The 13,064-nt window shown below is 46.3% G+C and overlaps 1 protein-coding gene across 1 annotated transcript; it reads left to right on the plus strand.

The window, feature by feature from the left end:
- Positions 1 to 219: 219 nt before the first annotated feature.
- On the plus strand, positions 220 to 6,337 carry HHEX (hematopoietically expressed homeobox). Its single transcript, XM_027597163.1, has 4 exons — positions 220 to 685; positions 2,786 to 2,964; positions 3,172 to 3,222; positions 5,188 to 6,337. Exons 1-4 carry the CDS (start codon positions 322 to 324, stop codon positions 5,404 to 5,406), a joined length of 813 nt encoding a protein of 270 aa, XP_027452964.1. The 5' UTR covers positions 220 to 321; the 3' UTR covers positions 5,407 to 6,337.
- Positions 6,338 to 13,064: the final 6,727 nt, after the last annotated feature.

The following is a 13,064-nucleotide window of genomic DNA, read 5'->3' on the forward strand; positions in this document are numbered from 1 at the left end:
AGGGCTTTCCGGGCCAGGGTGCCTGGAGCCCCGAGCGACGGCGGCGGCCGGGCACCGGGGCGCAGGGTCCCAGGAGCCTGAGAGCGAGCGCGTCCCGGGGGGCGGGAGCTCGGCCGGCGGGGGCGGGCCGAGGGTGGGGGCGGGAGGCGGCTCCCGGGGCTCCGCGCCATTGGCCGCAGGGACGGGCGGCAGGAAGGGGCCAGAGAGCGCGGCCCCACCCCGTGGCCGGCAGAGCCTATCGCCGGGAGCGCGGAGCGCGGATAAATGTAGCGCCGCGGCGCGGGCCGCCAGCTCTCCGAGGGGCCGGAGCGCAGCGGAGCCATGCAGTACCCACACCCCGGGCCAGCGGCGGCGGGCACCGTGGGGGTGCCGCTGTACGCGCCTACGCCGCTGCTGCAGCCGGCGCACCCGACGCCGTTCTACATCGAAGACATCCTGGGCCGCGGGCCCGCCGCGCCCACCCCCAACCCCACGCTGCCGTCCCCCAACTCCTCCTTCACCAGCCTCGTGTCCTCCTACCGGACACCGGTATACGAGCCCACGCCGATCCATCCCGCCTTCTCGCACCACTCCGCCGCCGCGCTGGCCGCCGCCTACGGACCCGGCGGCTTCGGGGGCCCTCTGTACCCCTTCCCGCGGACGGTGAACGACTACACGCACGCCCTGCTCCGCCACGACCCCCTGGGTAAGGCGGCCGGGGTCATGGCGGGGCCGAGCCGCGGCGGCGGCGAGGAAGGCGCCACCCGGCAGGTGGCAGCGTCCAGGAGGCGGCGGGGGCGGAGGGGGAGGCAATAGAAAGTTGTGGCAAAAGCGATCGAAAAGCGGCTCTCGGGCGCGCGCGGGGACGGGAGGCGCGGGCCCCAGTGGCGCGCGGCCGGGGCTGACCGCACCATGACTCAGATTGGTTTTCCTGCACCTTGCAGGCGTCGGGGCGCGCGGACCCGCGCGAGACCTCTGGCACTGCCGCGGGGGCTGGCGGCCGAAGGCAGCCCCGGGGCGCGCGCGTCGCTCGGGGTGGGGTCCTCTTAGCTGGAGGGGCGGGGAAGGGAATGCCGAGGCGCCCCGGGCCGGTCCTGCGGGGCAGGGATAGCTGCTGGGCCCCGGCGGTTACGAGGCTGGACCTGGTTCAACAAGCTTGTGCAGTGAAAGAGCCTGACCCTTTCCGTTCATACAGGAAATCTTGAGTTCTCGATAGGAGTAAATCTGGTTTCAGAAGCTGTTAAGTGTTTTCCTGGCTGCATGAAGCAGACCCTTCCCCCGGAGTAGTGCACGCTGCTGATTATTTTATCGACATCCTCAATACAGACAAATTCAGGAAACACTCGACTTCTGATAGCCGGGATCCGTTTTTCTGATATTGTTCATTTCCTCTGTGTGGGATGTGACTTTATGGCAGCTAAAATAACCAGTTGCTTCCTTTTTTTTTTCCCCCCGAAGCTGTTTTGCACTAGTCTGAAGCCTGACGTAAGCAAAATCTGGGGAAAAAAAAACCCAACAATGCCAGCTTTAAAAGTGTTTGGGGGCAGGCCTGCAGACCGACGGACGGACGGACTGACTGACTGACAGGTCTTTGGAGTAGGGAAGGCAGCCAGGACACCTAGGGCATATGGTATTCGCGGGGCTTGTCCCCTCAGCGCTCGGCCTAAGAAATAAGCCAGCGGTGACTCGCGCTCCGGGTGGCCCTTGCCGGCTCTGGCATCTGAAGCCCCGGGGGAAATAAAGACACGGGGCTCCTTGCCGTGGGCCACCAGGGTTTTAAATTTACTCTCTTGCTATTGGCAGCTTCTGTGGGGACCCTAGAGACGAACTAACATTTTAATGCCTTCATGTTTATGACGCGGCCTCTAGGTCAGCCCTCCACCTTCCTTTCTCATCGTTAAGATCTGAAGGGGATTATATTGTAGCTCTTTTTTTTTTTTTTTTTAAGTTATTGTATATTTGATTCCAGCTTCGAGGGTTTGGTGCGGTGGCCCCGGCGTGGCTCTGCTGGCCTGCTGGGGCGGGAGCGGGACCCTCGGCCGGGCCGGGCCTGGGGCGAACGTTTTCACAGAGCGCGCCCTGGGTTTCCTTGGGTTACTGCTGGGACCGCGCAGGAGGAAGCGAAGGGCTTTTCGAGATAGACCAACAGGAAACACATTGACGGAAATGTTGCCATAGCCCACGGCGTAGCTTTAACTGGCCGCCCCCGCCGCCGGGTGTGAAATCAGAGGAGGCCGCAGCGCCCTGGAGCCAGGATTGGAAGCTCCACGAGCTAGCGGCCTAACGTCGGCGCCCGGGCCCCGAGGACCTCCAGAGCAGGCTCCAGCCGGCGGCGCCGGGCCGGAACGCCCCAAGGAGGGTAACAGCCCGGTTCCTCCCCAACAGACACACACTCGGGTATTTGGAAAGTGCGGCTCACCAAGGGACAGGGCCTAGAGGTGCAAACAGTTCTGTATAAATTCGAGAGCGACTTGTTAAAAGAGTGTCGTGGTATTTTAGGCTCGATTTATAGTGGGTGTTCTTTTGGGGATCAAAAGATCTCTGCGTTTGAAATCAGCTATGGCTGTGATGGCCGTTCGTGTGCCTCTGAGTGTACAAGGGTGGTGTATGTGCATACGCAGTGTAGGTGTGTGTGCTTTCGGGTGTGTCTGTCCCTGAGTATGCACGTGTCTTGGTGGGAACGTATTGGGTCCTTGTGGGTGGGTGTATGTGAACTCGCCTTAGTTGAGTGTCCTTCTGCGTCCCCTACTCCCCAGGGCCTGGCCGCTCCAGGTCTGTCACTAACCGCTGCTCTCGCTGCCCGCAGGCAAACCCCTGCTCTGGAGCCCTTTCTTGCAGAGGCCTCTGCATAAAAGGAAAGGCGGCCAGGTGAGGTTCTCCAACGACCAGACCATCGAGCTGGAGAAGAAGTTTGAGACCCAGAAATACCTCTCTCCGCCCGAGAGGAAGCGTCTGGCCAAGATGCTGCAGCTCAGCGAGAGACAGGTGAGCGCGCCTGCGGGCTCGGGGCAAATTCCAGGGGCGGGGGGGTCGCGGGGCGGAAGACAGACGTGTCGCCAGCCGGGCGCTCGGGCGTGCCGTGTCGCGCTAACGCCCGGAGCTCTGGCCGGCTCGACAATCGCCGAACAGCTTCTCCGTTACTCCCCAGGTCGCTTGGGTTCGTGGCAAGTTTTCTTTCTCTCTTTCCTGTAGGTTAAAACCTGGTTTCAGAATCGACGCGCTAAATGGAGAAGACTGAAACAGGTATCCACATGGTTCTGTTTCTATGGAAATAAATATTTTTATCATGTTATCTCAATGCGAGGCCTGTTATGGGTTGTATGCAAAAGTCATTTGAGAGACTATTTAACCTCTTCACCTTGATTAAAAAGGCAAATAGTCCTGCTGAAATTCAGGATGAGTTGCTCAGGTGGCAGTAATGCTAAAAGCACCTAATGCAGTTCCTATATCAATTATGCTTGGGTTTTCACACACTGGTTGGTAAAACTCCGGGCTAATTGTTTTATAAACTCCATATGTTGTTTATCTAATTAACGCAGGAAAGATAAAGTAATTGACAGTAAATGACTTAAGCAGTTATCTTTGGGAGAAAATTGTTTCTTTTATTTACACAGCCATAATAAAACCAGGCAGAGCTTAAGGGTAAATATAAGGAAATAAACACCTCTAAGTCTTGTTTGCACTGTTTTTTTAGAAGAATTAAATATCAAAGAGCTTAAAATTATTTCCCATCTAATACCAGCTCTTAAAATGAATATAAGATATGTAAGAGAATATACAAGCCTATTTGGAAAGTAGCTTAAACTTACTAACAGTCTTTTTTACAATGACCTTGTTACGCAAGATGTGATAAAAAGTAAAGGCTAATTCAGTTTTCGAAAAACCTCTATTGACTTAAAGCTGAAGATTTGCTTTTGATGTTCCAATCTGGATGTCTTCTCCAAAGTTACCTGACAATTGCTGAATTGTTCATTTGCCATTGTATATACAGTTTAGGATAAAATATTTTTGAAAACAATAATAGGAATGGGGAAATTGAAAGCAGTGTACATTTTTAAATTTAGTGATCATAACTTTTTCATTAGAAGTAAGATGGTGTCACAGAGAGCACTTTGAGACAAAATAAATTTCCCATAATTTCATTATTCTAACATTTAAAAATTTGTAGATTCCCTCTCAATCTCTGACCTTGTGCATATATTTGTTACTTAATTGCAATCCTGGTGAATATATTATTCTATAGTCTTGCTTAAAAAAAACCCTTAGGAATATATCATATTTCTTTGTAGTGTTTATGTCTATTTTAGACAAACAATTAAAAATTCACTCACTTAGTTCTTGGTCAAAGGCTTGACTGCAGTTTACCAGGGATTTTTAAAATAGTGGTTCCTGGGGCGCCTGGGTGTCTCAGTTGTTTAAGGATCTGCGTTCGGCTCAGGTCATGATCCCAGGATCCTGGGGTGGGGCCCTGCATTGGGCTCCCTGCTCAGCAGAGAGCCTGTTTCTCCCTCTCCTACTCCCCCTGCTTGTGCTCTCTCTCTCTCTCTGTCAGATAAATAAAGTCTTTAAAAAAAAAAATAGTGGTTCCTTTGTAATATGGGAATATATTTTCCAGAAATTTCCCCTGGATTATAAGTAAATTGTAGTTAATTGTCTCCCTTTACAGTTGGCAGCATTCTTCCAGTTCTGCATTTTTACCTTTGCCATGATTTTGTAACTTGTTATGTGTATTTGTAAGTTTATAAATTTACTACAGAAAATGGATGAAAAATCTAATAATTTTGAAACTTTCCCTTAATTCACTACTTAGCATTCATATTTTTTAAAGGTCTGGAAGACCCTGTTAATTGGCAAGGTTTAAAAATACTTGAAGAATGAAGATATCTCTCCCTCCCCTAAACTTTTAAGAATCTTGAGACCATGAGTATGGGCTGGAGCTAAGTGTTCATTTGACACAATACATTGTTTATATTTGTGACTGGTTGTTCTTATCTGGCAAGAGAATAATCTTTCTTTGATATGACAGGCACTTTTCTTCCAAAATGAGAAGCACAAGTATGTATTTTCTGAATAAAGATTATAGCTGATGAAAGCAATAAACTAAAAATTCTAAAGATGATAGAGAATGAAAACACAGTTTGATTTATGTATCTTATGTCTCCATATTTCACAAGCCTACCAATTTCCGTTTTCATTCCTTTCATTCAGGAGAACCCTCAAAGCAATAAAAAAGAAGAACTGGAAAGTTTGGACAATCCCTGTGACCAGAGGCAAGACTTGCCCAGTGAGCAGAATAAAGGTGCTTTGGATAGCTCTCAATGTTCACCATCCCCTGCCTCCCAGGAAGACCTTGAATCAGAGATTTCAGAGGATTCTGATCAGGAAGTGGACATTGAGGGTGATAAAGGCTATTTTAATGCTGGATGATGACCACTGACATTGGCATGTTCAGAAAACTGGACTTGGGAATAACATTTGCTACAGAAAATCTCCATAGACATACTGGAAAACTATGAGAAAGGGAATCAATTTTCTGGTATTCTGGAAACCTAAAATATTTGGTGCACTGGCTAAGCAGCAAACTTACACTGAAACCTTAATTTTGACTTAAATGGTTTATGTACTGATTGTAGGTATATGATGAAGGGACTCTTCACTGGTTAAATTCACCCCCTTTTTAAAAAAGTAAATTTGTTTTTTTATTTATAAAAAGTAATTTTGAACTTTTTTGTTAAATTTTTAAGTTATAACTAAAGGTTTTAGTAGGATCTTCTTGAATTTAATCTGTATCTGCATCCCACTTAATGGAAAAGCAAAAGGGCACCCCAGATCCAGAGGTTTGCCTTGCTCATGGGGCCCACATTTCAGGCAGCCTTGGACTATTTTAAAAAAGAAACTTCCTTTACTTTTATATTACATTCTTATTTTAGTATATGTGCTGCCGAAGCACTATATTACATTTTTATACTGCTGCCTTAAATCCAATATGATCTCAGAGCTCCTGTCTCGGGGATGTGTGTGTTCTTTTTGTCAGCGAGATCTAGTTGATGAGAATCTTAAATGCTTGTTTTGCACTATCACTTAGTACCTTATATGAGCAAGGTGTAAAGGGAATAGTACAGTCCAATTCAAGCAGAGAAACTGACTCATCGGGGACTAAAATTAATCACAGATGAACTAGAAGTAGCAGGTTAATTAAATGTAAGTAGACTGTAGATACTATGTTTTATATCAAACTGTTTATAATGTGTTGTATATATAATTGTTCACTGTAAAAAAAAAAAAGACCAAAATGGTGTTTTTTTAAATGAGTAACTTGTGTATAAAATAAACCCGTCGGTGGGACGACTGACCTCGAGGGACCAAGCATTCTTCCAGTGAAACAAACGCACACCTCTCACTTTTCCTTCCAGCGTCTCCCGGGTCCCGGCGCGGGGGGCGCGGGGGCGCGGGACGCGGGACGGCGGGCGGGTGGGCGGGCCCCGGGAAGTAGATTTGGGACTTTCCCTCGAGGGGGAGGGAATTCGGGTGGGGGAGGGGCTCGACGTGTGTGCGTCGCGGCAAGGGGGGAGGCTCCCGCCCCCGGACCCCCGGCTCGGCGGGTCTGAGACCCCGGCGCGCCAGGGGGCTGGAAGAGCCAGGGCCGAGGCCGGCTGCGTCGCGGAGCGCGGGGCCGCAGAACCCCATCGATTCGCCTCGGCTCCCTGGCTGGCCCGGGCCGCTGTCCTTGACCTGAGTGAGTCAACACGGCGTCATCCCTTGGCGGCCGAGCCCGGGTAGGGGGGTCCTCGGAGGGGGTGGGGGGAGAGTGCCAGGGAAGAGCGGGGAGGTAGTTTGTGCGAGACCACGGGTCTCAAGCTTCGGCGAGCTTCGGAAGCACCCGCAGAGCTTCTTGAAACTCTTGGCCAACCGTGTCGCCAGAGTTTCTGATTTGGTAGGTCTGGGGTGGGACCGGGAATTTGCACTTCAACACGTGCTCGGGTGATGTCAAAGTGGCTGGTAGGAAGACCGCGCTTTGAGAACCGCCGTTCTAAGGTGCTCCTCGAGTAGAAGCAGCTGGGGCCCGCATACACCCTCACTCCTCTCTCATCTGCTTCCCTTCTCCCAGTAACTCCTCCCAGGGCGGGAGCCGGAGGCGGGGAGGAATGAAAGGGAGAAAGAAGGCAACGGGGCTCATCTAGGCCGGTGGGAACCAGAGTCTGGTGGCTATGGGACCCTGGCAGGGCCGGGGAAGGGCTACTGTGAGGGGGGAGAATGGCAGTGCCAGATAAGGGGGGTGTGGGGCTGAGGGGAAGGATGGCCTGAGGTTTCTGACTGGCCCAGGGACTGCGTCCGCCTGCTTGTCTAGTGGAGTCATCAGGTCCCTGACATTCCAGGAAAATGAGGAGGGGCTTGTTGGGGAAAAGGTTCCGAAACCTCTTCTTCTAGCCTGGGCCTCCCTCCATGGAGGCCTCTAGTTATTTGTGGAGGTGGGTGCCTTCTGACTGAGGGCACCTGAAGGAACGACTCTGCCGCTTGCATGGCTGACCAGGGCTATGGTTCCCCAGACATGGGCACTCCAGTGAAGACAGAGTGAAAAGGTTATTGCTTTTAGGGAGTTGTTACAGCCTGTCTCCTTAGATTCCAAGAAGGCCCCTGGAATTGCCTGCAAATTTAAATTTCTGAGAAAATTAGCACCAGGTCCTTAAGCAGAGAGGTGTGACTAGGCCTGGAAGTTTAATAATTTGGTTGGAGTTTTAGTTCCTGGCCTCCGTTCTCTCATCTGTGGAATGGAGATGGTCTAGTTGATCTACCTGATCCTTTCTGGCCCCCAAATTCCCAACTCAGTTCAAGCTCTATCTTTATGGTTCCCCCTATTCTCTATGTCTTCTCAGTGTTCGAACCTAAAGTAGACCTCCAGGTCTTCTGGAGTGTCTCCCTTCCCATCAGCTGCAGGCTCCAAACTCCCAGATCCTGCCTGACAGGTTACATCTAGGTTTCAAGGGTCATAATCAGTCCCATTTGAAAATGGGACTGTCTGTATCAGACTTTTGGAGAATGGGAAGATTGTGGGTCTAACATTGAATTAAAGCAATCCTGAAATCAGTTTGTGTGTGTTTCGCTTCTGGAGATAACCTCTGGTTAATGTTTATTCTTGAGAATAACTGTATCATGATGATCAGGCAGAGAAATACGGGCTTATGTATTGATTGACGCTAGAAAAGTTGAAGGGTGAAATCTTGTTTTAAAGTAGACAGTTTCTTCAATCCAGGATGTTTTCTAGTTTAAAGCTACTCCTAACCCTCTTCAAGTTGCTCATATTCTGAATCTAAACATAGTCTTAAGAATCAAGAGCAGGTTCACCGGAGTACAGTATTTTTAGGGTACGGGTTGGCTTTAACTGTTTTCAAAATGCCCCATTGCAGATTGGCAATGAATATTTACAAATTCTTCCTACAATCCAGGCATTTTTTCATTTGTTTGTCTTTTGGCTATTTCATGTTGAAGCAGCATGTATGACCTTTACAGCACAACTCCTGTCTTGTTTTTAACTCTTTTTATCAGGAGATTCAACTTGAAAACGGTTATCATTTAGCAGAAAGACAAACAGAAAAGCACATTTTTGTAAGCAAAACGTTAATGATTGGAAGAATTGCCCTAATTTCACCATGACAGTGTGTGATTAATCCCCTGGGTCATGTACTTATACTTTAAGTTATTCAGTTCATTGGTCTTTGATATTCAGAACCCTTTCTAACTTAATAGGATATTGATTTTGTTGGATGATGTACTTTGACTCTTTAAACAACATCACTTTTAGGGATGACTAGCCTGCTGTGTAGTATTTTATTTAGAGAACTATTGCATAAGGTTTCTTTTTCTTACTTTTTATGGTTTTCTCAGGGTGAAAGCTGATAAAACATCTTGTGGGAAAAGAGGAAACCATCTCTGATAGTGAAAGTACCTATTCTCTTTCAACATTTCTGACAACTTTTTTTTCTCTTTGGTGGTTTCATTGCTGTGAATATTCATTTTACTTAATGGAGGCAGGGCAGAGATTCAAGAAAATGTATTTGGACTTGGGGAAGTGCACTTTGAGGGGGACAGACTGCTCTTACCAAAATTCCCATTCCAGTTATACTGCCTTGTGGAACTCAAGCTCAAAAGCTCACCCTTTTGATTTTTCTTTAAAATCTAATAATCAATGATCCTTTAAATCTGTGAGGGGAGGTGAGACTTTTGTGACTCCTGACACCATGGGACAGAATGTGGAGAACCAGTCCCCTAGAATGCTTCTAAATGGTTAGGAGTTTGGTAAAAATAATCAGATATCCCAACATTTCTTCTCCTTCACTTTGGGTTTCATGAAATTCCAGCTGGATTCTGTAATTTATCTAATCGAATTCTGTCCCTTGATTCATTTTTTGGTTTTGTTGTTAAATCCAAATGACAAGCACTTTGGAGATTCCTACCACCCACCAAAATATCTGAGATCCAAGGTCTTCAGAACTGCAGCTACCCCTTCAGATCTGGCTGAGGGGGCCCCAATGTCAGGAATTATACCATCGTGGGTAAGAGCAGGGCTGGAAGAACGGCTCTCTTGCTGGTTGGGGGTCTTGGGCAATGTGAATTCTCAGCCCAGTTCCTAGAGAGGTGGGCTGCTCACCTGAGAGCAAACATCATACCTGGCACACAGTGGGCGCCAAGTGTTAGCTAGAAAAACGAGAGAGCCCTCACTGACTCCCTTCTTGTAAGGTAGCTCTTTGATTCGCTGTAGCAGGCGGTAAACCTCTTCAGTCGGATGTACACAAATCTCTGCAGACAATGGAGAGGGCTGCGGGGAGGAGACCTTGGAGCTGGCAAAGGCATTTCCTGTCTGCGGAGGATCTTGACTTTGGAGCATCCGGCGGTTGCCGCGAGGTTTTCGAGGCGGCTGAATGCTTTTCCATGTAGCTAACTTAGAAAAAAGAAAAGAACAGGGGAGGGGAGGTCACTGCCAATTTCAAGCGATTTTACAGATGAAAGCCAAGGAGATAGCTTCTCATTAAAAAAAAAAAAAATTAAGCATATTTTCTAACCATTAGAATTTTTTTCTAATTTGAAAGGGAAGTTTAGTATCATTCAAAATCTTATTCAAAAATCTCATCACTTTCCAAAGACAACTGCAGGAAAAAGTTAACGGTACCCGCCCCCCCCCAAGATATTTGCAGGAAGAGAAATGCCTTTTGAGTTTGTCTCCATGAAACTTGTTTATATTTTTCTTTTGTAGTTTAATTGTGCCTTTCATCCTTGCCTCTCCACTTTTTTATCATTTCTTTTCTCCACTCCACCTACTCGCACCGCCCCCCCTTCCCGCCCCCTTTCAGGATTTCTCTTCCTCATTCATTTTATTTCCCCATTAAAAATAAAAAATGTCTTGTCTCAGTTCTTTAGATGTCACAATTAGGGCCAAGATTTTCTTTAAATATATAGAAATGTTCAGTTTTGAGGTGGAAATTCTAGGTTTGAGGAAGATGTTGCTGGAGTCCCAATACACTACCCTCATCCCTCCCAGGACAGTTCTTTAGTTTAGCTTTTTTTTTTTCCCCCTTTTCGGACCAGGATAAGCGATAATAGAGTAATATTTGTTCCTCTGGAACGCCTGGGTGGCTCAGTTGGTTAAGTGACCCACTCTTGATCTCAGATCAGCTCTTGATCTCAGGGTCGTGAGTTCAAGACCCACCTGGAGCCTACCTAAAAAAAGAAAAAAAAATTATCCCTCTAGGAGTTAAACCCTGAGTAACACTGGCATGTGACAGAGGTGACCGGGGGAGGCTGCTATAAGGTGCCGGAATAGGAAGTCATGGCAGAACCCTCCAGAGGCTCTTGGCAGAGGAAAGGAGATGGGATGCTCTCCCAGGGAGAGGGATGATCGTATTCGTAGACTTGGAGATGAAAGAGAGCAGGGAGTAAATATGACTAGAATCTTCAGAGGTTTTTGGCTCCGGAATTTTGAAGAAGGGATTATGGACTGGTATTGTCCCCGTCCAGTTACTTATTTATTATTTATCTCTCCTCACTGAAATGTTAATGCCATGAGGGATATTTGTGTTTTGTCTACTGCTATGTATCTCCAGCGTGATGCACAAGTGCTCCATAGGAGTGAATTAAATGAATGAATGAACATATATTGAACATTTACCATGTATTAACATATTGACATTATGTAAGTCCTTCACATACTTTCTATGATTTAATCCTCACAAAAATTCTATGAGGTAGATTCTGTTATTAGTCCATTTTCTAGATAAGGAAACTGTCAACAAGAAGTTAAGCCCAAACCCTCAATTACTATACCAAAGTTGTCATGTGAACTTCCTTGTTAATCTCTGGTGGTCTTGAGAATGTATCAAGCAGGGTATAATTCTAGCTTTAAGAAGAGCGTTGGGTGTTTCTATTCATTTTATGTAATCTTTTTGCCTTAATTCAAGTCTAGCATTAAATCTAGAAGGAGTTACAATACAATATAGGAGATATGCAGTTTCTGTCTGTGTAGCCCATTATTCTATTATGCCAGGAAACCAATAAACTGGAGCATTATTCCAGTTTTCTGAGGACATGACCATTATAAAATATGCTTTATACTTTTCACGGTGTTAAAAAAAGTTCTTCCACTGATCCATATTGTTTAGTGTTCCTATTATATACACTGTTTAGTACCATTACATTTATTCTCCTTCTGACTCACTGATGAATGTTCCACAAGGACCTCTGAAATAGAGCAGTGCTGTGGCTTACTCTAGTGTCTGTTGCATCCAGCGCTGTGTTTGGCATGTGGTAAGCTTTTACTAAATGCTGTACTACAGAATGAGAGTGAAAACCATTAGCCTTCCCCAGTGGAGAGGGGAGACATTTCTCCCCCTTTCCAAGCTGTGCCCTCTTCTTATGTTTCCTCTTCACTGGCCACGGAAACACAGCTTTCCTGGACGGCTCCAGGAGCACAGCAGAAAGCAGGATAGGGCCTGCAAGTGGAGGAGAGTCTGCTGGACTGCAGCATGGGTGGGGTGGGGGACGCCATTAAGTCTATTTCAGCCTACAGGCACTAAAAGATGATGTGCTTCCCCCTCTTTTTACCGACATGAATATGTAGAGGAAGTGCTTTTGTGGGTTTGTATTGGTTCTTTTTCCCTTCAGATTTGGCAGTTTCATTCAATTTCACATTCACACTTCTCAATTTCAATCAAGAAATTGAAATATATTTGAAATATACCTATTTTACTGAAAAGTGACACCATTCATGGTTATTACTAATATTTTTATTGATATCATCCATTTAGCAGTTGGAAGCAGGAAAACAAATGTTTTAAAATTATTTCTTAAAGTATTTCATGAATTGCAAAGAAGCGATTGTGGAAGGAACATAAAATGTGTTAGCTTCACACCGTGGTTCAAAGTTTTAGCCTTCCTTAGCTGCTTATGGAATCTGCATTACTACAGTCTTTCCATTAATTGTAAATTAGACCAGACTAATTCAATAAATGTTTAAAAAATGGCCCCTGAGTGCAGGCTCAGACGTCCAGAGGAAGTGGTTTCTTAGACACCTGCCTCCCATATATTGACTTGATGGTATGTAGGTGGAAGAGAGTGAGATAGTTATGATGATGTATGGTGCTGTTGATTAGTTAATTGAAGGTAAAATTTTTAGCTTCACCAAGCAATTACCTGACCTCATTAAGGTCTTTAAAATCACCCAAGTGCCATTTTGCCTGAAGCAGCTGCCCCTTGTTTAGATATTATTTCAGGCATTAAGAAAAGCACAATGCTAGTGGCAACCAGGGAATATAAGCCTGCAATTTCTGTAATATATTGTTCTGAATCTTAGCCATTATTCAGTATTATCTGTTCTGTCTGAACATGAGACACTAAAATCTCTTTACATTTGTATGGTTTTACTTTTCAGAAGGTTTTTTGAAGTATCATGTTTACAGAATATGTATTTTTAACAAATGAAATCGTTTTTTAAAACGGTGTCAATTTTATTTTAATTTTAATTTTTAAGGAAACTTCTTGTTAAAGTATAACTTACATTCAAAAAGTTCACAATCATGGGTGTGTATGGCTCACAA

Source organism: Zalophus californianus, chromosome 15 (genome assembly GCF_009762305.2).
Source record: "Zalophus californianus isolate mZalCal1 chromosome 15, mZalCal1.pri.v2, whole genome shotgun sequence".
In the NCBI taxonomy this organism is placed as follows: Eukaryota; Metazoa; Chordata; class Mammalia; order Carnivora; family Otariidae; genus Zalophus; species Zalophus californianus.

Bases quoted from the DNA above. Each gene is read 5' to 3' on its own strand.
- HHEX (XM_027597163.1), top strand. From the start codon at position 322: ATGCAGTACCCACACCCCGGGCCAGCGGCGGCGGGCACCGTGGGGGTG. The intron at 2,965-3,171 runs GTGAGCGCGCCT...TCTTTCCTGTAG, and splicing joins TGCAGCTCAGCGAGAGACAG to GTTAAAACCTGGTTTCAGAA. The intron at 3,223-5,187 runs GTATCCACATGG...CCTTTCATTCAG, and splicing joins AATGGAGAAGACTGAAACAG to GAGAACCCTCAAAGCAATAA.